The 15,094-nt window shown below is 37.4% G+C and overlaps 1 protein-coding gene across 20 annotated transcripts in view; it reads left to right on the top strand.

Annotated features, from left to right (window-relative positions):
- The window catches only part of tnika (TRAF2 and NCK interacting kinase a), a 173,396-nt gene that overhangs the window by 150,089 nt on the left and 8,213 nt on the right, over positions 1-15,094 (top strand). For 9 of the 20 annotated variants that reach the window (XM_030126401.1, XM_030126398.1, XM_030126394.1 and 6 more), the window contains 13 exons: positions 526-623; positions 791-814; positions 1,202-1,210; positions 1,755-1,823; positions 5,314-5,420; positions 5,610-5,712; positions 5,826-5,975; positions 8,083-8,182; positions 8,337-8,507; positions 8,640-8,783; positions 10,649-10,783; positions 13,088-13,188; positions 14,599-14,748. In XM_030126401.1, the coding sequence (XP_029982261.1) occupies positions 526-623; positions 791-814; positions 1,202-1,210; positions 1,755-1,823; positions 5,314-5,420; positions 5,610-5,712; positions 5,826-5,975; positions 8,083-8,182; positions 8,337-8,507; positions 8,640-8,783; positions 10,649-10,783; positions 13,088-13,188; positions 14,599-14,748 (1,361 nt within the window). The remainder of the gene's footprint in view (positions 1-525; positions 624-790; positions 815-1,201; positions 1,211-1,754; positions 1,824-5,313; positions 5,421-5,609; positions 5,713-5,825; positions 5,976-8,082; positions 8,183-8,336; positions 8,508-8,639; positions 8,784-10,648; positions 10,784-13,087; positions 13,189-14,598; positions 14,749-15,094) is intronic. The other 11 variants (XM_030126409.1, XM_030126402.1, XM_030126406.1 and 8 more) reach the window with 2 other exon arrangements.

Genomic DNA, 15,094 nt, shown 5'->3' with positions numbered 1-15,094 from the left:
GTGCTTGGCGGAGGTTTGTGTTCTCTGAACACTTGTTATTATGTTAATGGTTTGACAGAATTTCTTAAAATTTGGTACAAACATACAAAGTCAAGTATGAACTGATTACAAAGTTCCTTTATTTATCATGATCCTTCACTGTACGCTTCGCCAATGATATAAAACCTTTCACTTCCTGCCCCTTAAATGGGCGTAGTCACAAGGGTTGAGAACGCCATGTGGGTGGATGAAAGCAAATATTACACTAATGTTTTTTTTTGATGATAATTATCTTTTTTTTAATTCTTCTGCTCATTTTTACCGACTTCAGACGAGATTTGCATTGTAAGATCTTGTTAAAGGTTCTTGCTGAGACAGAGACAGGAAACAGGTCCACTTCCTGCTGTTCCTCTCAGGTCTAATATCAGTCATTGCCTTCAGATTAAATGTGTGAACTTCTTTGTTCTTCTACTAAATTGCTGATTCAAATCAAGTTTCCTTTGTGTATGAAGGCCAGAAATGGAATGATGTGTCTGTTGTGATCAGGTCAAGCCAAGCAGGAAGGATCACCTCCAGGAGCCAATCAGGAGGCAAAACCTAAACAGGAGGAGGGCCATGAGTCAGCCCGACCCAGCAGACCTGCAGTGAGTCGCACAAACCACAGACGCACACTTTTATTTTCCTTAAATTACAGAAATCTCTTCTCTGGAAGTCTTGGCAAGGTCCCCCTCTCCTTATTTTCTGCTATTCATCTGGTTCTTTCTTTCTCTGCCTCTCTCTCTCTCTTTTCCTTCCTTTTTCCATTCTTCAGAGCTATAAGAAAGCCATAGATGAGGTTAGTGACACTCGAGTCCACTTGTCTTTATCCCAGTTTTCCTTTGCCTCGATCTTCAGAGCTCCTTTTTTACCCTGGCATGGTGGAGTTTCACAAGATGATTACTTTTGTCTTACAAATGAGGGTGTTACTTTCCGGTTGATGACCGTGCATGTGTGCTTCTTCACACATACCTGAGAGAGTGTATGTGGAGGTGTGCTTGTGCAGGTTTGTGTGTGTGTGTGTATGTGTGTGTATGTGTGTGTGTGTGTGTACATGCATGTGTTTTGTGTGTGTGTGTGTGTGTGTGTGTGTGTGTGTGTGCGTGCATAAATAAATTGCCAAGCACTTGAACAGTTTCTGAATCTTTTTTCCCCCTGTTTCTCTGTTGTCACGGTTACTGGTCAGGAGGAGCTGGTAAGCCCACCGTGTACGACGGTCCTCTCCCCCCCGTCTGCATGATTTGGTCTGACCCAAAGGCTTGAGTAAATAGGGAGGGTGTAGAATAGAGGGAGGAGTTTCGGTCCAGATGGCATGGGGATGAGAAGTAGTTAGAACGGACGCAGAATGACGCTGCTCCCCCGTAGATTATCTCTATCTTTTTCTCTTCTTATGACTTGTTTTCATAAAGTCGATACCTCCTCATGAGAGAATAAAATTGCTGATCTGCGATTGCTCCTCATGTCAGTGGAATTTAGTCTTACTAAGCACAAAAATGGGATCTCGGATCAGCACTTTTGTTCCAGTAAAACCTAAGTTCGCAAGTCCAGTATGTGTGACAACACAACAGTTGTCCTCCTGTCATGATGCTGATGGTTTGACCTACTCTTCGCCCCTTTCTGCTCAACTTGTCCTTGAATGTGATTCAGTTTCTCTCAGTCCTCAAGCTGTGATGATCTAGACCTGATGAACTGAATGTCCTTTGTGTCTTTCTCCTGTCTTCCACTGTCTCTCTCTGCAGGATCTAAGTGCATTGGCCAAGGAACTCAGAGAGTTACGGGTGGAGGAAGGCACTAGACCTCCAGTCAAGGTGACGTTAAATTTCTAATAATAACATCAAGAGTAGAAACAGAGTTAGAAATCACTGAGGATGTTTACATGCACACAGATATGCCACTATTATTCCAAATGTAACGTTCTGGATTTGTTACTGGCATATTCTGTTTGGACATACTGAATTAGGCCTTTTTACAAATGGAGCATATTTATATACAGTCCAGTTTTATTATGAGTCTTCTTTGGACACATATACAGCATATTTCACAGTCAAAACAGAGATAAAAATCCTCTCTGTTAGCAATGCATGCTCTGATCATGTTTCTGTTCAGAAGGAGAAACACTTTAATTTTGAAAACAGATATCAGTCGTTATCTACAAGCCAAGCTTTTCAACACAGTGTTTGAAGGAATGAAAGATGGAGGCTGCGTTCACACAGTGGAATGTCACAGCTGCATGTGAACTGGAGTATTAGTGGAATATTCATTTTCATTTGTAATGTGAACAGCTTATCAGTTATTACAAAAAAGGCTTTTTTTTTAGAAAAAAGGTAAAAGACTAAATATGTTGTGCATGTAAACACTCACTGAGTCCCGTGTACACATGTAGTAGCGCACCCTGAAGAACAAAAATGATTAAATTGAGTTTTTCAGTTCTTCACAAACAAACATGTCTAAAAGTTGATACTCATGAATAGTATTTTATACCAATTCTGCACAAACACCATCACGTTTTCCGCCTTGGACTTATTTGGCCGCTCTTCAGAGTTGATACTATCTTTATTCACATGGAAAATGCTGCGAATCTAAAACTCAACCCACCAGCTCAGTTATACATTTGCCTGGAGGGCCTGTAGGTTTGGCATTTGAGGATGTCAAATTCACATAAACCCTGTCAAGCAATCAAGGAAACGTGTAGTTATATACCTGCTGAGACACATCAGGGCTGAACCGATCAGATCTTATGCTTTGTGTGAAAAACATTCTGTTTGCTGTGATACATACAGTATTTCAGATTTAAGAAACATTTTATTCTTTTATCTGTATGGACATTTTATAGTGTAACTGTGAAAACACAGAGGGCCTACTGATTAGAATGTGATAGTCTGTCCTTGAGCACACACAGTTCATTTGGTTATTAGACAGGTTTGGCCATGTGATGATGTCAGTAGAAGATACATTTCCTATTTGCAGAAGACATAGCATTGTTATGAATGAAGTGTTTCCCTTTGCAAAAGATTTGTGGTTTTGTGTTGTGAGTTTGTATAGAGCTCCAAGAAATTAAGCCAATGAGAAATTTGGTATCTTCATATAAACTAAACTACAAAAATATACCATTACTTGATTCACCATCTACATTTGTCATTTAGATAGGTAGGTATGTAGGTAGGTAGATGTGTAGGTAGGTTGGTAGGTAGGTGCATAGCTAAGTAGGTAGATGGGTAGGTAGGTAGGTAGGTAGGTAGATAGGTGCGTAGACAAGTAAGTAGATGTGTAGGTAGGTAGGTAGGTTGGTAGGTAGGTGCATAGCTAAGTAGGTAGATAGGTAGGTAGGTAGGTGCGTAGGTAGATGTGTAGGTATGTAGGTAGGTTGGTAGGTGCGTAGGTAGAAAGGTAGATTGGTAAGTGCATAGGTACATAAGGTAGAAAGGTAGGTAGGTAGGTAGGTAGGTAGGTGCGTAGGTACATAGGTAGAAAGGTAGGTAGGTAGGTAAGTAGGTATGTTGGTAGGTGCGTAGGTACATAGGTAAAAAGGTAGGTAGGTAAGTAGGTACATAAGGTAGGTAGGTAGGTGCGTAGGTACATAGGTAGAAAGTTAGGTAGGTAGGTAGGTAGGTATGTTGGTAGGTGCGTAGGTACATAGGTAGAAAGGTAGGTAGGATGGTAGGTAGGTAGGTACATATGGTAGAAAGGTAGGTAGGATGGTAGGTGCGTAGGTACATATGGTAGAAAGGTAGGTAGGTAGGTAGGTAGGTAGATGTGTAGGTACATAAGGTAGAAAGGTAGATAGGTAGGTAGGTAGGTAGGTGCGTAGGTACATAGGTAGAAAGTTAGGTAGGTAGGTAGGTATGTTGGTAGGTGCGTAGGTACATAGGTAGAAAGGTAGGTAGGATGGTAGGTGCGTAGGTACATATGGTAGAAAGGTAGGTAGGATGGTAGGTGCGTAGATACATATGGTAGAAAGGTAGGTAGGATGGTAGGTGCGTAGGTACATATGGTTGAAAGGTAGGTAGGTAGGTAGGTGTGTAGGTACATAAGGTAGAAAGGTAGATAGGTAGGTAGGTAGGTGCATAGGTACATAGGTAGAAAGGTAGGTAGGTAGGTAGGTGTGTAGGTACATAAGGTAGAAAGGTAGGTTGGTAGGTAGGTAGGTAGGTGCATAGGTACATAGGTAGAAAGGTAGGTAGGTAGGTAGGTAGGTGTGTAGGTACATAAGGTAGAAAGGTAGATAGGTAGGTAGGTAGGTAGGTTCATAGGTACATAGGTAGAAAGGTAGGTAGGTAGGTGTGTAGGAACATAAGGTAGAAAGGTAGGTAGGTAGGTGCATAGGTACATAGGTAGAAAGGTAGGTAGGTTGGTAGGTAGGTACATAAGGTAGATAGGTAGGTAGGTGGGTAGGTACAAAAGGTAGAAAGGTAGATAGATAGGTAGGTAGGTAGGTAGGTGCATAGGTACATAGGTAGAAAGGTAGGTAGGTAGGTAGGTGTGTAGGTACATAAGGTAGAAAGGTAGGTTGGTAGGTAGGTAGGTAGGTGCATAGGTACATAGGTAGAAAGGTAGGTAGGTAGGTAGGTAGGTGTGTAGGTACATAAGGTAGAAAGGTAGATAGGTAGGTAGGTAGGTAGGTTCATAGGTACATAGGTAGAAAGGTAGGTAGGTAGGTGTGTAGGAACATAAGGTAGAAAGGTAGGTAGGTAGGTAGGTAGGTAGGTGTGTAGGTACATAAGGTAGAAAGGTAGATAGGTAGGTAGGATGGTAGGTGCATAGGTACATAGGTAGAAAGATAGGTAGGTTGGTAGGTAGGTACATAAGGTAGATAGGTAGGTAGGTAGGTAGGTAGGTACATAGGTAGAAAGGTAGGTAGGTAGGTAGGTAGGTAGGTAGGTAGGTAGGTAGGTAGGTGTGTAAGTACATAAGGTAGAAAGGTAGATAGGTAGGTAGGATGGTAGGTGCATAGGTACATAGGTAGAAAGGTAGGTAGGTTGGTAGGTAGGTACATAAGGTAGATAGGTAGGTAGGTAGGTAGGTACATAGGTAGAAAGGTAGGTAGGTTGGTAGGTAGGTAGGTGTGTAAGTACATAAGGTAGAAAGGTAGGTAGGTTGGTAGGTAGATAGGTAGGTAGGTGCATAGGTAGATACGCAGGTAGGTAGATACCCCTCCACATAACTTATCTAAGTGTGTTCTTACAGACTGATAAAATACCATTATTATAAAGAATGATCCCATAGAAGAGTCTGGATGTCTATAGGATGATCTTACACCTTTTTATTAACACTGTGTTTGTGTTTCTGCTTGTGTTGAAGGTGACAGACTACTCATCCTCTAGTGAAGAATCAGAGAGCAGCGATGAGGACGGAGAGACAGTGGGGCATGATGGGACTGTGGCTGTTAGCGACATCCCCCGCATCATGTAAGTGGTCCTTTGCTTTTGTTTCCCTGTGCCTCTTCCTGGGTTCCTTCCAAGCCTGAACTATCGGTGTTGGTTTGGTTCAGGTCTGTGTGTGTGTGTGCTGAATATGTGCCGTGTCAGGAGCCTGTCAGTATTAGTTTGGGCAGAATTGCTCTGTAAATGATTATTGCATACCTGTGTGTGTTGTAGGCCAGCGGTGCAGAGCAGCGGTGAGTCCCATGGAGGGCTCACCGAGGACTCGCTGGGAGACGCCTATAACAGCTCCAAGGACGGCACTTTGGTGATGAGAGAGGTGACGAACACACACAAACGAGCACGTGGAGACACAGAACAGGGACAAACTTGAACTGTTTACTTCTAATATTGTAAATGAAACTCTTCTCTCTTACTTTTTGTGTTTCCCAGGCAGAGGAGAGGAGGCGAGGTGGTCATGGTGAGAGTAACGGGTTTGGGAATCACAGTAACCATGGTAACCTTCCAGACCTGGTCCAGCAGAGCAACTCCCCTTCAGCCACGCCCACCACGGCCCTGCAGGAACTAAGTGACATGGCAGAGGTCAGCTGACACACGCTTTAGATAGACGCATTCCTATATATCTAAAGAAATAAAGTGCAAATCAGAGTTGTCATAGTTTATATCTGTTGTGACACTTACATCAATAAAGTGAACTAAAAAAAAATTACACGCACAATATTCTGTAGTAAAATAATTATAAGGGATTGAACACATAACACTTCTACACATATAAATACTAGAGGTCAATTGAAAAAAATTTATTATTATTATTATTATTATTATTATTATTAACCTGTTTAACCCTGACCATATTTTCAGGGGAAAAACGCCTAAAAAGACATACCCAAAGTAAATGAAGAATTACTTCACAATAATAAGGTTCATATGGATGTTCTTGGTGTCTGTGGACATTTAGAGACCTCACAGAATCTATTCCCATTGTCTAAAATATTGTATCTATTACTATGCCTGAGTAAACTGTAACAAACTAAAAGAGAAATTAGAATTTTTTATCCTCGCCTGTTTTTTTTCAGCTGGATTGACGATGATGTGCATAAATTAATTGTTCATGTTGGAGATTTTTAATAGCATATATTTCACCCCACAAAGATTAAAAATCATGTTTGAACATTAAAGTTTGCACTAAAATACACTTTTGATGTACTTTTATTAACATTAGGGTCTAAACTAATGTTTAGACCCTAATGTAGTTTAGATTCTGTTGGGTTTCTGTAGAATTGACTTAGAGTCTGGTTTTGACCAACTCTATATATAAAATGTCAAGAGATAACTTTTTTGTGATCTGGCGCTATATAAATAAAATTTGATTGATTGAGTGATTTAATTGGTTTTCCCCTGTAAGTCGCTTTGGAAAAAAGCGTCTGCCAAATGCATAAACATAAACATAAACATAAACTTTGGGCAAAAGTTGAAAATTACATCCATTGTCCTGATTTATTATTTTTTTTATAGTAGATGAATATTAATATAATTTTTTCAGCCCACGGGCGGGCCGATAAGGGCTAATTGATATTATTTTTATTATTATTATTAATAATAATAATAATAATAATGATAATGATGATGATAAGATAGTTTGTGACTGGAAAAAGCCAGTACAATGGAAAAAATCAAAATCTTACCAAGTGTAATTTTCTCATCTCTAGTCAAAATATCACATCACACTTAAAATTAGACATAATCACCTAAGGAGTAACTTTTCAGTGACATATAAGAAGTTATTTTTAGACAATAGATCTTGAAAAAATCTTATTTCAAGAAATCTTACCAAGATAATTTTCCTTTGTTCTATTGGCTGATTTTTTTTTTTTTGCTTGAATTAAGCAGAAAAAAATTTGATTTAAGCCAAAAAAAATCTGTCAATCGAACAAATAAAAATTATCTTGGTAAGATTTCTTGAAATACGATTTTCAAGATCTATTTAAATAAGTTCTTATATCTCACTGAAAAGTTACTCTTTAGGTGATTATGTCTAATTTCAACTGGGATGAGATATTTTGACTAGAAATGAGAAAATTACACCATTTTGATTTTTTCCAGTGTACTGGCTTTTTCCAGTCACAAACTATCTTGCAGTGTTTCATCAGCACCCAAAAAAAATGGAATGGTTGGAAATTTGGTGTTCTTAATTTTATTATTTTCATTCAATTTGAGCATTTAAATTTTTTTTCAAATAAAAATAGGAAAACAATATAGGCAAAATAAAAACCAACAAACAAATTGGATGATCAGCATAGACAACATAGTATGTAACTGCTGGTACTTTTCTAATAAACCAGTCTATCAGGAAGAAGTTGATCATTTTTCTCCTTTTACTTACTTTGTCTGTAGTTGCACTCTATAAATTTTACTTTTATCACTTTTGATTATTAATTAATTGTCAGTGTTGAACTCACTCTCAACACCAAAATCAAATAATAAATAAATCAACCATCAATAACTCAATCTAGTAACTCAGTCTAGAGTTCAAATATCAAATTAATTAAAATTCTAGGCAAAATTAGATGTGATTTTTTATTTTTTCAGCCATTTTTTTTCAATATTTAAGTCAATATTTTCTGTTGAGAAGCCACTGTTGGAGATCTGTTGGAGCTCAGAGGTATTTACTGATTGTTTCGTCTGACAGTTTGGTTTGGGCGGATCCAAAGCATCCTTCACCCCATTCGTCGATCCACGTGTCTATCAAACCTCCCCGAGTGACGACGACAACGAAAACTCAGCAGCAGGTAAGCACGTAAAGGGGTGAAAGGGTTTGAGTCGTGAAACGGTTTGCAAATGATTCAACAGTCAGTCGAGATTAATACAAGTGTGTGAGTTCTACCTGACCTGTAAAGTGTGCACATGAGATTCAGTATTTCCCTTTCTGTTGTTGAACGACAGCGATGTTTGCCAATGAACTGCTGAGGCAGGAGCAGGCCAGACTAAATGAAGCCAGGAAAATCTCTGTGGTCAACGTGAACCCCACCAACATCAGACCCCACAGCGACACGCCTGAGATCCGCAAATACAAGAAACGCTTCAACTCGGAGATCCTGTGTGCTGCGCTCTGGGGTAAGAGGGAACGTCCTTCATCCTCCCATTCAAACAATTCCGGATTTCTGCTTTCTTTAATCTCATTCTTTTTGCTTTTGTCATTTTCTGACTCTTCAATGTACGTGTGTGTGTGTATGTGTGTGTATTCAGGTGTGAATCTGCTGGTCGGGACAGAGAACGGTCTCATGCTGCTGGACCGAAGTGGACAGGGCAAAGTCTACAACCTGATCACCAGGCGGCGTTTCCTACAGATGGATGTTCTGGAGGGGCTCAATGTGCTCGTCACTATATCAGGTAGATTTAACACACTGATCCACTGTGTAATTATACCCAAACAGAATCCCATACCTGTGCATAACATCCATCTATCTAACACAATAAATGATTTATCATGCCAACAGACGCATCAAAATGCAGATTTGTCTTTATTGCTCAAAGACACGGATCTCAGCATGTTATTTATTTATTTATTTATTCATTTATTTTTTGGGGAAAGTGCATATTAATGAACATCTACAACAATTGCAGCTGTAATTATGCCAGATTGTAGCAGCGGTGCTAATTTCTAGAGCCCAACTGATTAATCAGCCGGACGACTAATCGGGCTGATTATAGCGTATCACCAGTTAATCAACATTGGCCAATATGTAGCCGATGTAACCGATATATTAACTTTTTTTGCTGTTCGGAGATTCTGTTGCTTGCTGCTTCTGTGTGTGTGTGTGTGTGTGTGTGTGCTGCCCAGAGAATAAGAGGAACAGTAAAGTGAGTTAGTTTCACTTTCACTCCTGCTCAGACAATGACGCTATCACCCCAACACACACAATCTCGCTCTGACAAGGATGGACCGCTAACACCCCACCCCACCCCCCCCAGCTCCGAAAATCACGGACCCCCCCGTCTTCTGAAGTATTCACCCCCACATACATGCCCATGTCCGTGCACTTCCTGTCTCCCTCACAGTTTCATTCTGCCAGCAGGCCTGGGTGTTAATAGTGTAGGGGAGACTGGGGACAGTTGTAACACAGGTCAGTTGTAACTCTAGCTCCAATCAGGAACAACATAGGACTCACCTAATTCACTCTGCACATGCTCAGTTTAGTCCTTAGTCCATATAAGAAGCTGTAGAGTCATGAGGCAGACACATCAAACTTTGTGAGTGAAAACATAATTGTGTGGTCAGTCATATTTTTTGCTCTAATTATTTTTGTGATTGCATAGTTTGCATTTGAAAGTTGTATAAATTATATTTGTCAGATAAACAAAGATTTATGCAACTGTTTATCCACCTGTCCACAATTATCTAATATAAGAATATTATATCCTGTGTAGATCGGTGTTTCTATTTCATATATCGGCCAATATATCGGTTATCGGTCAATATCGGATATCGGCCGATATATTGTTTTGCATTTTTTGATGTTTAACATTTTTGTCTTGTTAAATTTGTTGTGTGTTTTTTGCACCAGTGGTTTCGCAAATGTATCACCTTGTCTATATGTTAGTTCTAATTCTTTCAGTGAAAACTGGTTTAACAAAAAATAATGTGCATTTCCCCACATTACAACTGAGATAAAAAGCCTGTCTTGAAAATTTAAGGATTATAAAGCACAGATATTTTGATGGAATGTACGGAGGTTAAATAAAAAGTTAGGAAAAACATGCATATTCAAGTACAGATGAAGATTCTACTGAAATTACATCATATTTGTACCTGGTTACTTCCTCCTTCTGTATTTTAAGTCCTGACCTTTGTGTAACTGCATACAGAGATGGTTTATATGTCTGTCAGTATATGTGGCAAATGTTCACCCACAAATATGAGGCTTTTTGCTCTGTTACATTCCAACATCCATGAAAATGTATCAGTTTGATGCCAAAGAAAAATAGTGTCTAAATAGTACTGAAGAGAAGTGTCATACATGCAGTAAAAATAGTAATGATGGTAGTGAAAGCATATGTAATGATATTTAATAATCTGCATCTTCTTTTGTTTTTAAAGTATCATCAGAGTGATCTGAGTCACAAAAAACTTAAAATAATAATAGATTCTGTCACTGTGTGCTCTTTATACTTGCAAATGTTTCTAATTGACGTGTTTTTGTTACTTCATGTCAGTGCATTGAATATGTTTGGTCTCACTGTCCCTCCTCTCACAGGAAAGAAGAATAAGTTGCGTGTCTACTACTTGTCCTGGCTTCGAAACAGAATATTACACAATGACCCAGAAGTTGAGAAGAAGCAGGGTTGGATTACAGTCGGGGAGCTGGAGGGCTGTGTGCATTATAAAGTTGGTAAGGATGTGTGTATTTACATATGTCTCAGGTAGGGATGTAACGATTACCGGTATAATGATAAACCGCGGTGAAATTGCAGACAGTTAGTATTACCATTTAAATTCTAATTATCATGATAACCGTATTTGATTACCGCACTTTTAGGGGAAAAAACCCAATGTAAAGGTATGCTTTTATGTCAAATATTTGAGTATAGTTTTAATTTATTACAATTTTAATTAATTTTGGAACCAGTATTCACTTTTAAAGTCTTTGAAAAGGTTCGTTAAGCATCTGTGTGTTATTTATGCAATAAATTATATACATTTTTCAAATCGGATTTTATATTTTTTGGGTGTTTTTTGTCCTTTTGCGTTAATATAGTAGGTTAAAGTGAAAAAGTAATAGACAGATGATATAAATGAAGTTGTGCTGAAAAAACAGATCCCAAACATGGGTATAGTAAACATTTGTTTATATAGTATATAAAGGCAAAATCAAAAGGACTGAAAAACGGACAAAATAGGCTCAGACCACTAAGGGTTAATATTTGAATGTTTCTGCCAACAGAAGGTACATTGTGCTGATTATTTTATTTAGTTTATTTATTTTTTAAAGACAAATTGGTTAAATTATTTCAGCAAGTGTATTAGTACTTTTTGAACATTTTGAGCACAGTTTCAACAATACTGTGATAATAATGATAACTGTAATAATTTTGGTCACAATAACCATGATATTTAATTTTTCATATCGTTACATCCCTAGTCTCATGAATTAATAAAGATATCTGGATAATATCATGCATACTAGTTGATATTCAGGCCTTGACTGCAAAAAAAAGAAAATATATAAAGCAAACTGCATATGTATATGCAAATCTTTTACCTTTACTCAACAGGTTAGCAGCAGAAGCATTATTCAAGCCATACAAACATGTTTGTCATATGAGTTACAGTCGAAGGTAGAGCTGCATAATAAATCACAATCATAATGTCAACCAGTGCGATTATATCATTGTAACAGGCAGCGGCTTACATTTCCATGGGTGTGTCTGGTGAATTCAGTGATGAGCAGAAGTGTGTAAAAAATTCTTTATCACACAAAAATAATTTTTAGTACTAGTTTAATTTTGAATGTTTTTTTTTTATGTTATATTTTCTACTGTGTGACACCATACTGAAATAACCAGACAAACAAGACAATATTAAACAATCAATAACATCTTTGTATGATAGGGAAATTAGCAATCGATAGAGGAAAAAAAGAAAAAGGAAGAGAAAAGAAAGAAAGAAAAATTCAAAAGCAATATCAATAATGAAGGTAATAAACACTATGATAATAAGTGAGTTGAACATTTTTGTTAATTTTATATGTTTTGAGTTCAAAAAACAACATTTATATCAAAATAATCAGCAATCAGTAAATTTTTAGTGATAATCAGGTGCAAATCACAGTATCGTTCACAATAATCACAACTAGGGATGTGCAGATATATCGGACCAGTATTTTCCTGGTTGTTTATGTATAAATAAGATTTTTCACTGGTGGCAGTGGATGATGTTTATCAACTGTGTTGTATTTATGGTTTTAAGAAGCAACCAAAAGTTTTATGATTGAATTTATTCTCATTCAAGGATAATGCAATGAAGGCCTGAAAGACTTTAAAACAGTTAAGTTAATTTTATAGTGGAAACATAAATAAATAGAAAACAATATTGCCTATCCATCGGCTACATTGTTACTTAAAGAGTGGGATCAGCTCAGAACCCCAAGTCATCATCAGAAGTTTTTCACCAAATCATGTAGGTTTAATTAGGATTTAAAAAAAAAAAAAACTAAAACAGCCAAACACCAAAATAATAATGCATATTTGAATCTTTATCAAGTAGACTTAAATTGCGGTCATAAGGACAAAAACTTTCACAATCTTTGCCATTATGAATGCACAAATTCACAATTTGGTGCCAAAAAAAAAAGTCTCAGACTGTAATATTTCATTGGATGTCCTTTACCTTCCGTTAGCCATGCAATCACTGTGACGTTGTTTCAATAAGCTCATACAAATGTTGTTTATTTCCTTCACTTTTTTGACACATAACATTACTGAATCTAGACATGACCAACCGGATCAACCCCAGATCATAACACTGCCCCCACAGGCTTTTACTGTAGGCACTAGGCATGATGGGTAATCGCTCCATCCACCTTTGTTCTAATCCTGATGCGTCTGGATCAGGGTCAGTCTGGACTCATCAGACCACAGGACCTTTTCCATTGTAACACAGTCCAATCTTGATGCTCTTTGTGTCTTTTTTCCAGTTAAATATGAAAGGATTAAGTTCCTGGTTATTGCTCTGAAGAACTCTGTGGAGATTTATGCCTGGGCTCCCAAACCCTACCACAAGTTCATGGCCTTTAAGGTACGGAAAGTATATGACTTTTCACCAGTATTATGCTGTGTTTTTCAATATAACTGTTTTAACTGATTGGACTGATATAAATGTATTTGGTTTTTTCATTTGGTATTGAAGATACGATACAAATCCCAATACTAGGATCACAATATTATATATCATGATGTATCATTATATATTGTTTGTTTATTTGTATCAGACAGCTATTGTTTGGTGAGGGAGTATGAATGTATAGTACTTATTTTCTAAAATATAGTATTGGGCCAAAATGTGAAATTCTGAGATTTTTAACGAGATAATGGGTTTTATTCAGAAGGAGTGTTTGTCTCAGAGCTACAGATCTGCCTCAAAACAGTGTCTGGACATTACAGTTCACTCACTTTTCAGGTTTTTTTAGTGGATCATTTATAAATCCATTGTATAAATGTCCATAAAAACCTTCCTTTTTGTATTCAGAAAATTTTTAAGTTAAGAGAAGGACATTATAATTTAAGAGGGATGTTTGTGTTTGAAAAATGTAAAGTAAGAACAAACGTTAAATATCACAGTGTTTCAGTTATTGGTGTCAAGCTATGGAATGAACTGAAGGATGAAGTGAAATTGTGTAGCTCACTGTTGAGTTTCAAAAAGACTTTAATTTGTCAAATTCTGAAGGGCTATTAAAGTAATATGATAACAAAATGAGTTATAACACTGAATGTAGTATAATTTGTATTTAAGTATTTACCTGCTGCAACTACGGGTGTAGACGTGAATTAAGGATGTGAATAGGAGAAGCAGAAATAAGCCTCCGGCTTCAGCTTCTTCCTTTTTCAGTTACAAAATGTGTTAATTTTATGTTTGTTTGTTTTTTAATATGTATGTGTTTTGTTTTGTTGTTGTTGTTTTTAATATGTATATGTTTTGTATTTTGTGTTTAACTGAAATAAACATTCATTCATTCATTCATACATAAACCAACATATATGTGAAATAACACACTATTATATATATTGAAAACATGAGCTAAGCAGCACTTTTGTAATTTGTTTTCTGATTCATCTTATGATAGTGTGTAAGGTTTAGCACATTTAATGTCTGAAGCAGATCTTTTCGAAGAAATTGTAGAGCAGTGTTATTTTTGTGCAATCCCAACAAAGGAACTAACATTATTTAATAAAAGAGTGTTAAGTTATCATAAATAAAATATAAACAAAAAAGAAAAACAAAAATGAACCTCCTCAATATCTGCATTTGAATAAACACCTAAAAATATCAATACAGTACTTTTTAATATCGATACAGTATTGTGAAATGAAATATCACGATATATTGCAGAACCGATATTTTCTTACACCCCTAGTACTGATTTTCTAACCCCGTGCATCACCTGTTTCATTCCTCCTCCTTCTTTCCCTTCTCCTCCTCCCCCTTCAGTCATTCACCGAGCTGCAGCATCGTCCTCAGCTGGTTGATTTGACCGTGGAGGAAGGTCAAAGGTTAAAGGTCATCTACGGCTCCAGTGTAGGCTTCCATGTCATTGATGTGGACTCAGGCAACCCCTACGACATCTACATCCCCTCACATGTAAGTGCACGTAAAACCCTCCTGGAACTTCTCTCTCAGGGTTCTAATGAATCACAACATAGCGGCCCATAACACTCTGTTTTTAGTCCTTTATACCTCAGTTACTTATGAATTACCTCGCAGGCATTCAGTCATAAACTGTGTTCAGTCAGTCAGAGTTAAGTACACCATCAGCAGTTATCCATCGCGTGCTTAAATGGCATTCATTTATTTTGCAGTCGCACGCGTCGGTTTATTCCGTGGCAGCTTCACTAATCACTAGCTTTTACCCAAATCAAGTTCAAAGACAGTTCAGCCAAACTCTTTATTTAACGCCAATATGTGAGCTGAGATAAAGCGCTGAATA

This window comes from Sphaeramia orbicularis, chromosome 22 (genome assembly GCF_902148855.1).
Source record: "Sphaeramia orbicularis chromosome 22, fSphaOr1.1, whole genome shotgun sequence".
Classification (NCBI taxonomy): Eukaryota; Metazoa; Chordata; class Actinopteri; order Kurtiformes; family Apogonidae; genus Sphaeramia; species Sphaeramia orbicularis.
The sequence above is the reverse complement of the archived record's forward strand: the minus strand, read 5'-3'. Positions and strand labels throughout refer to the sequence as shown.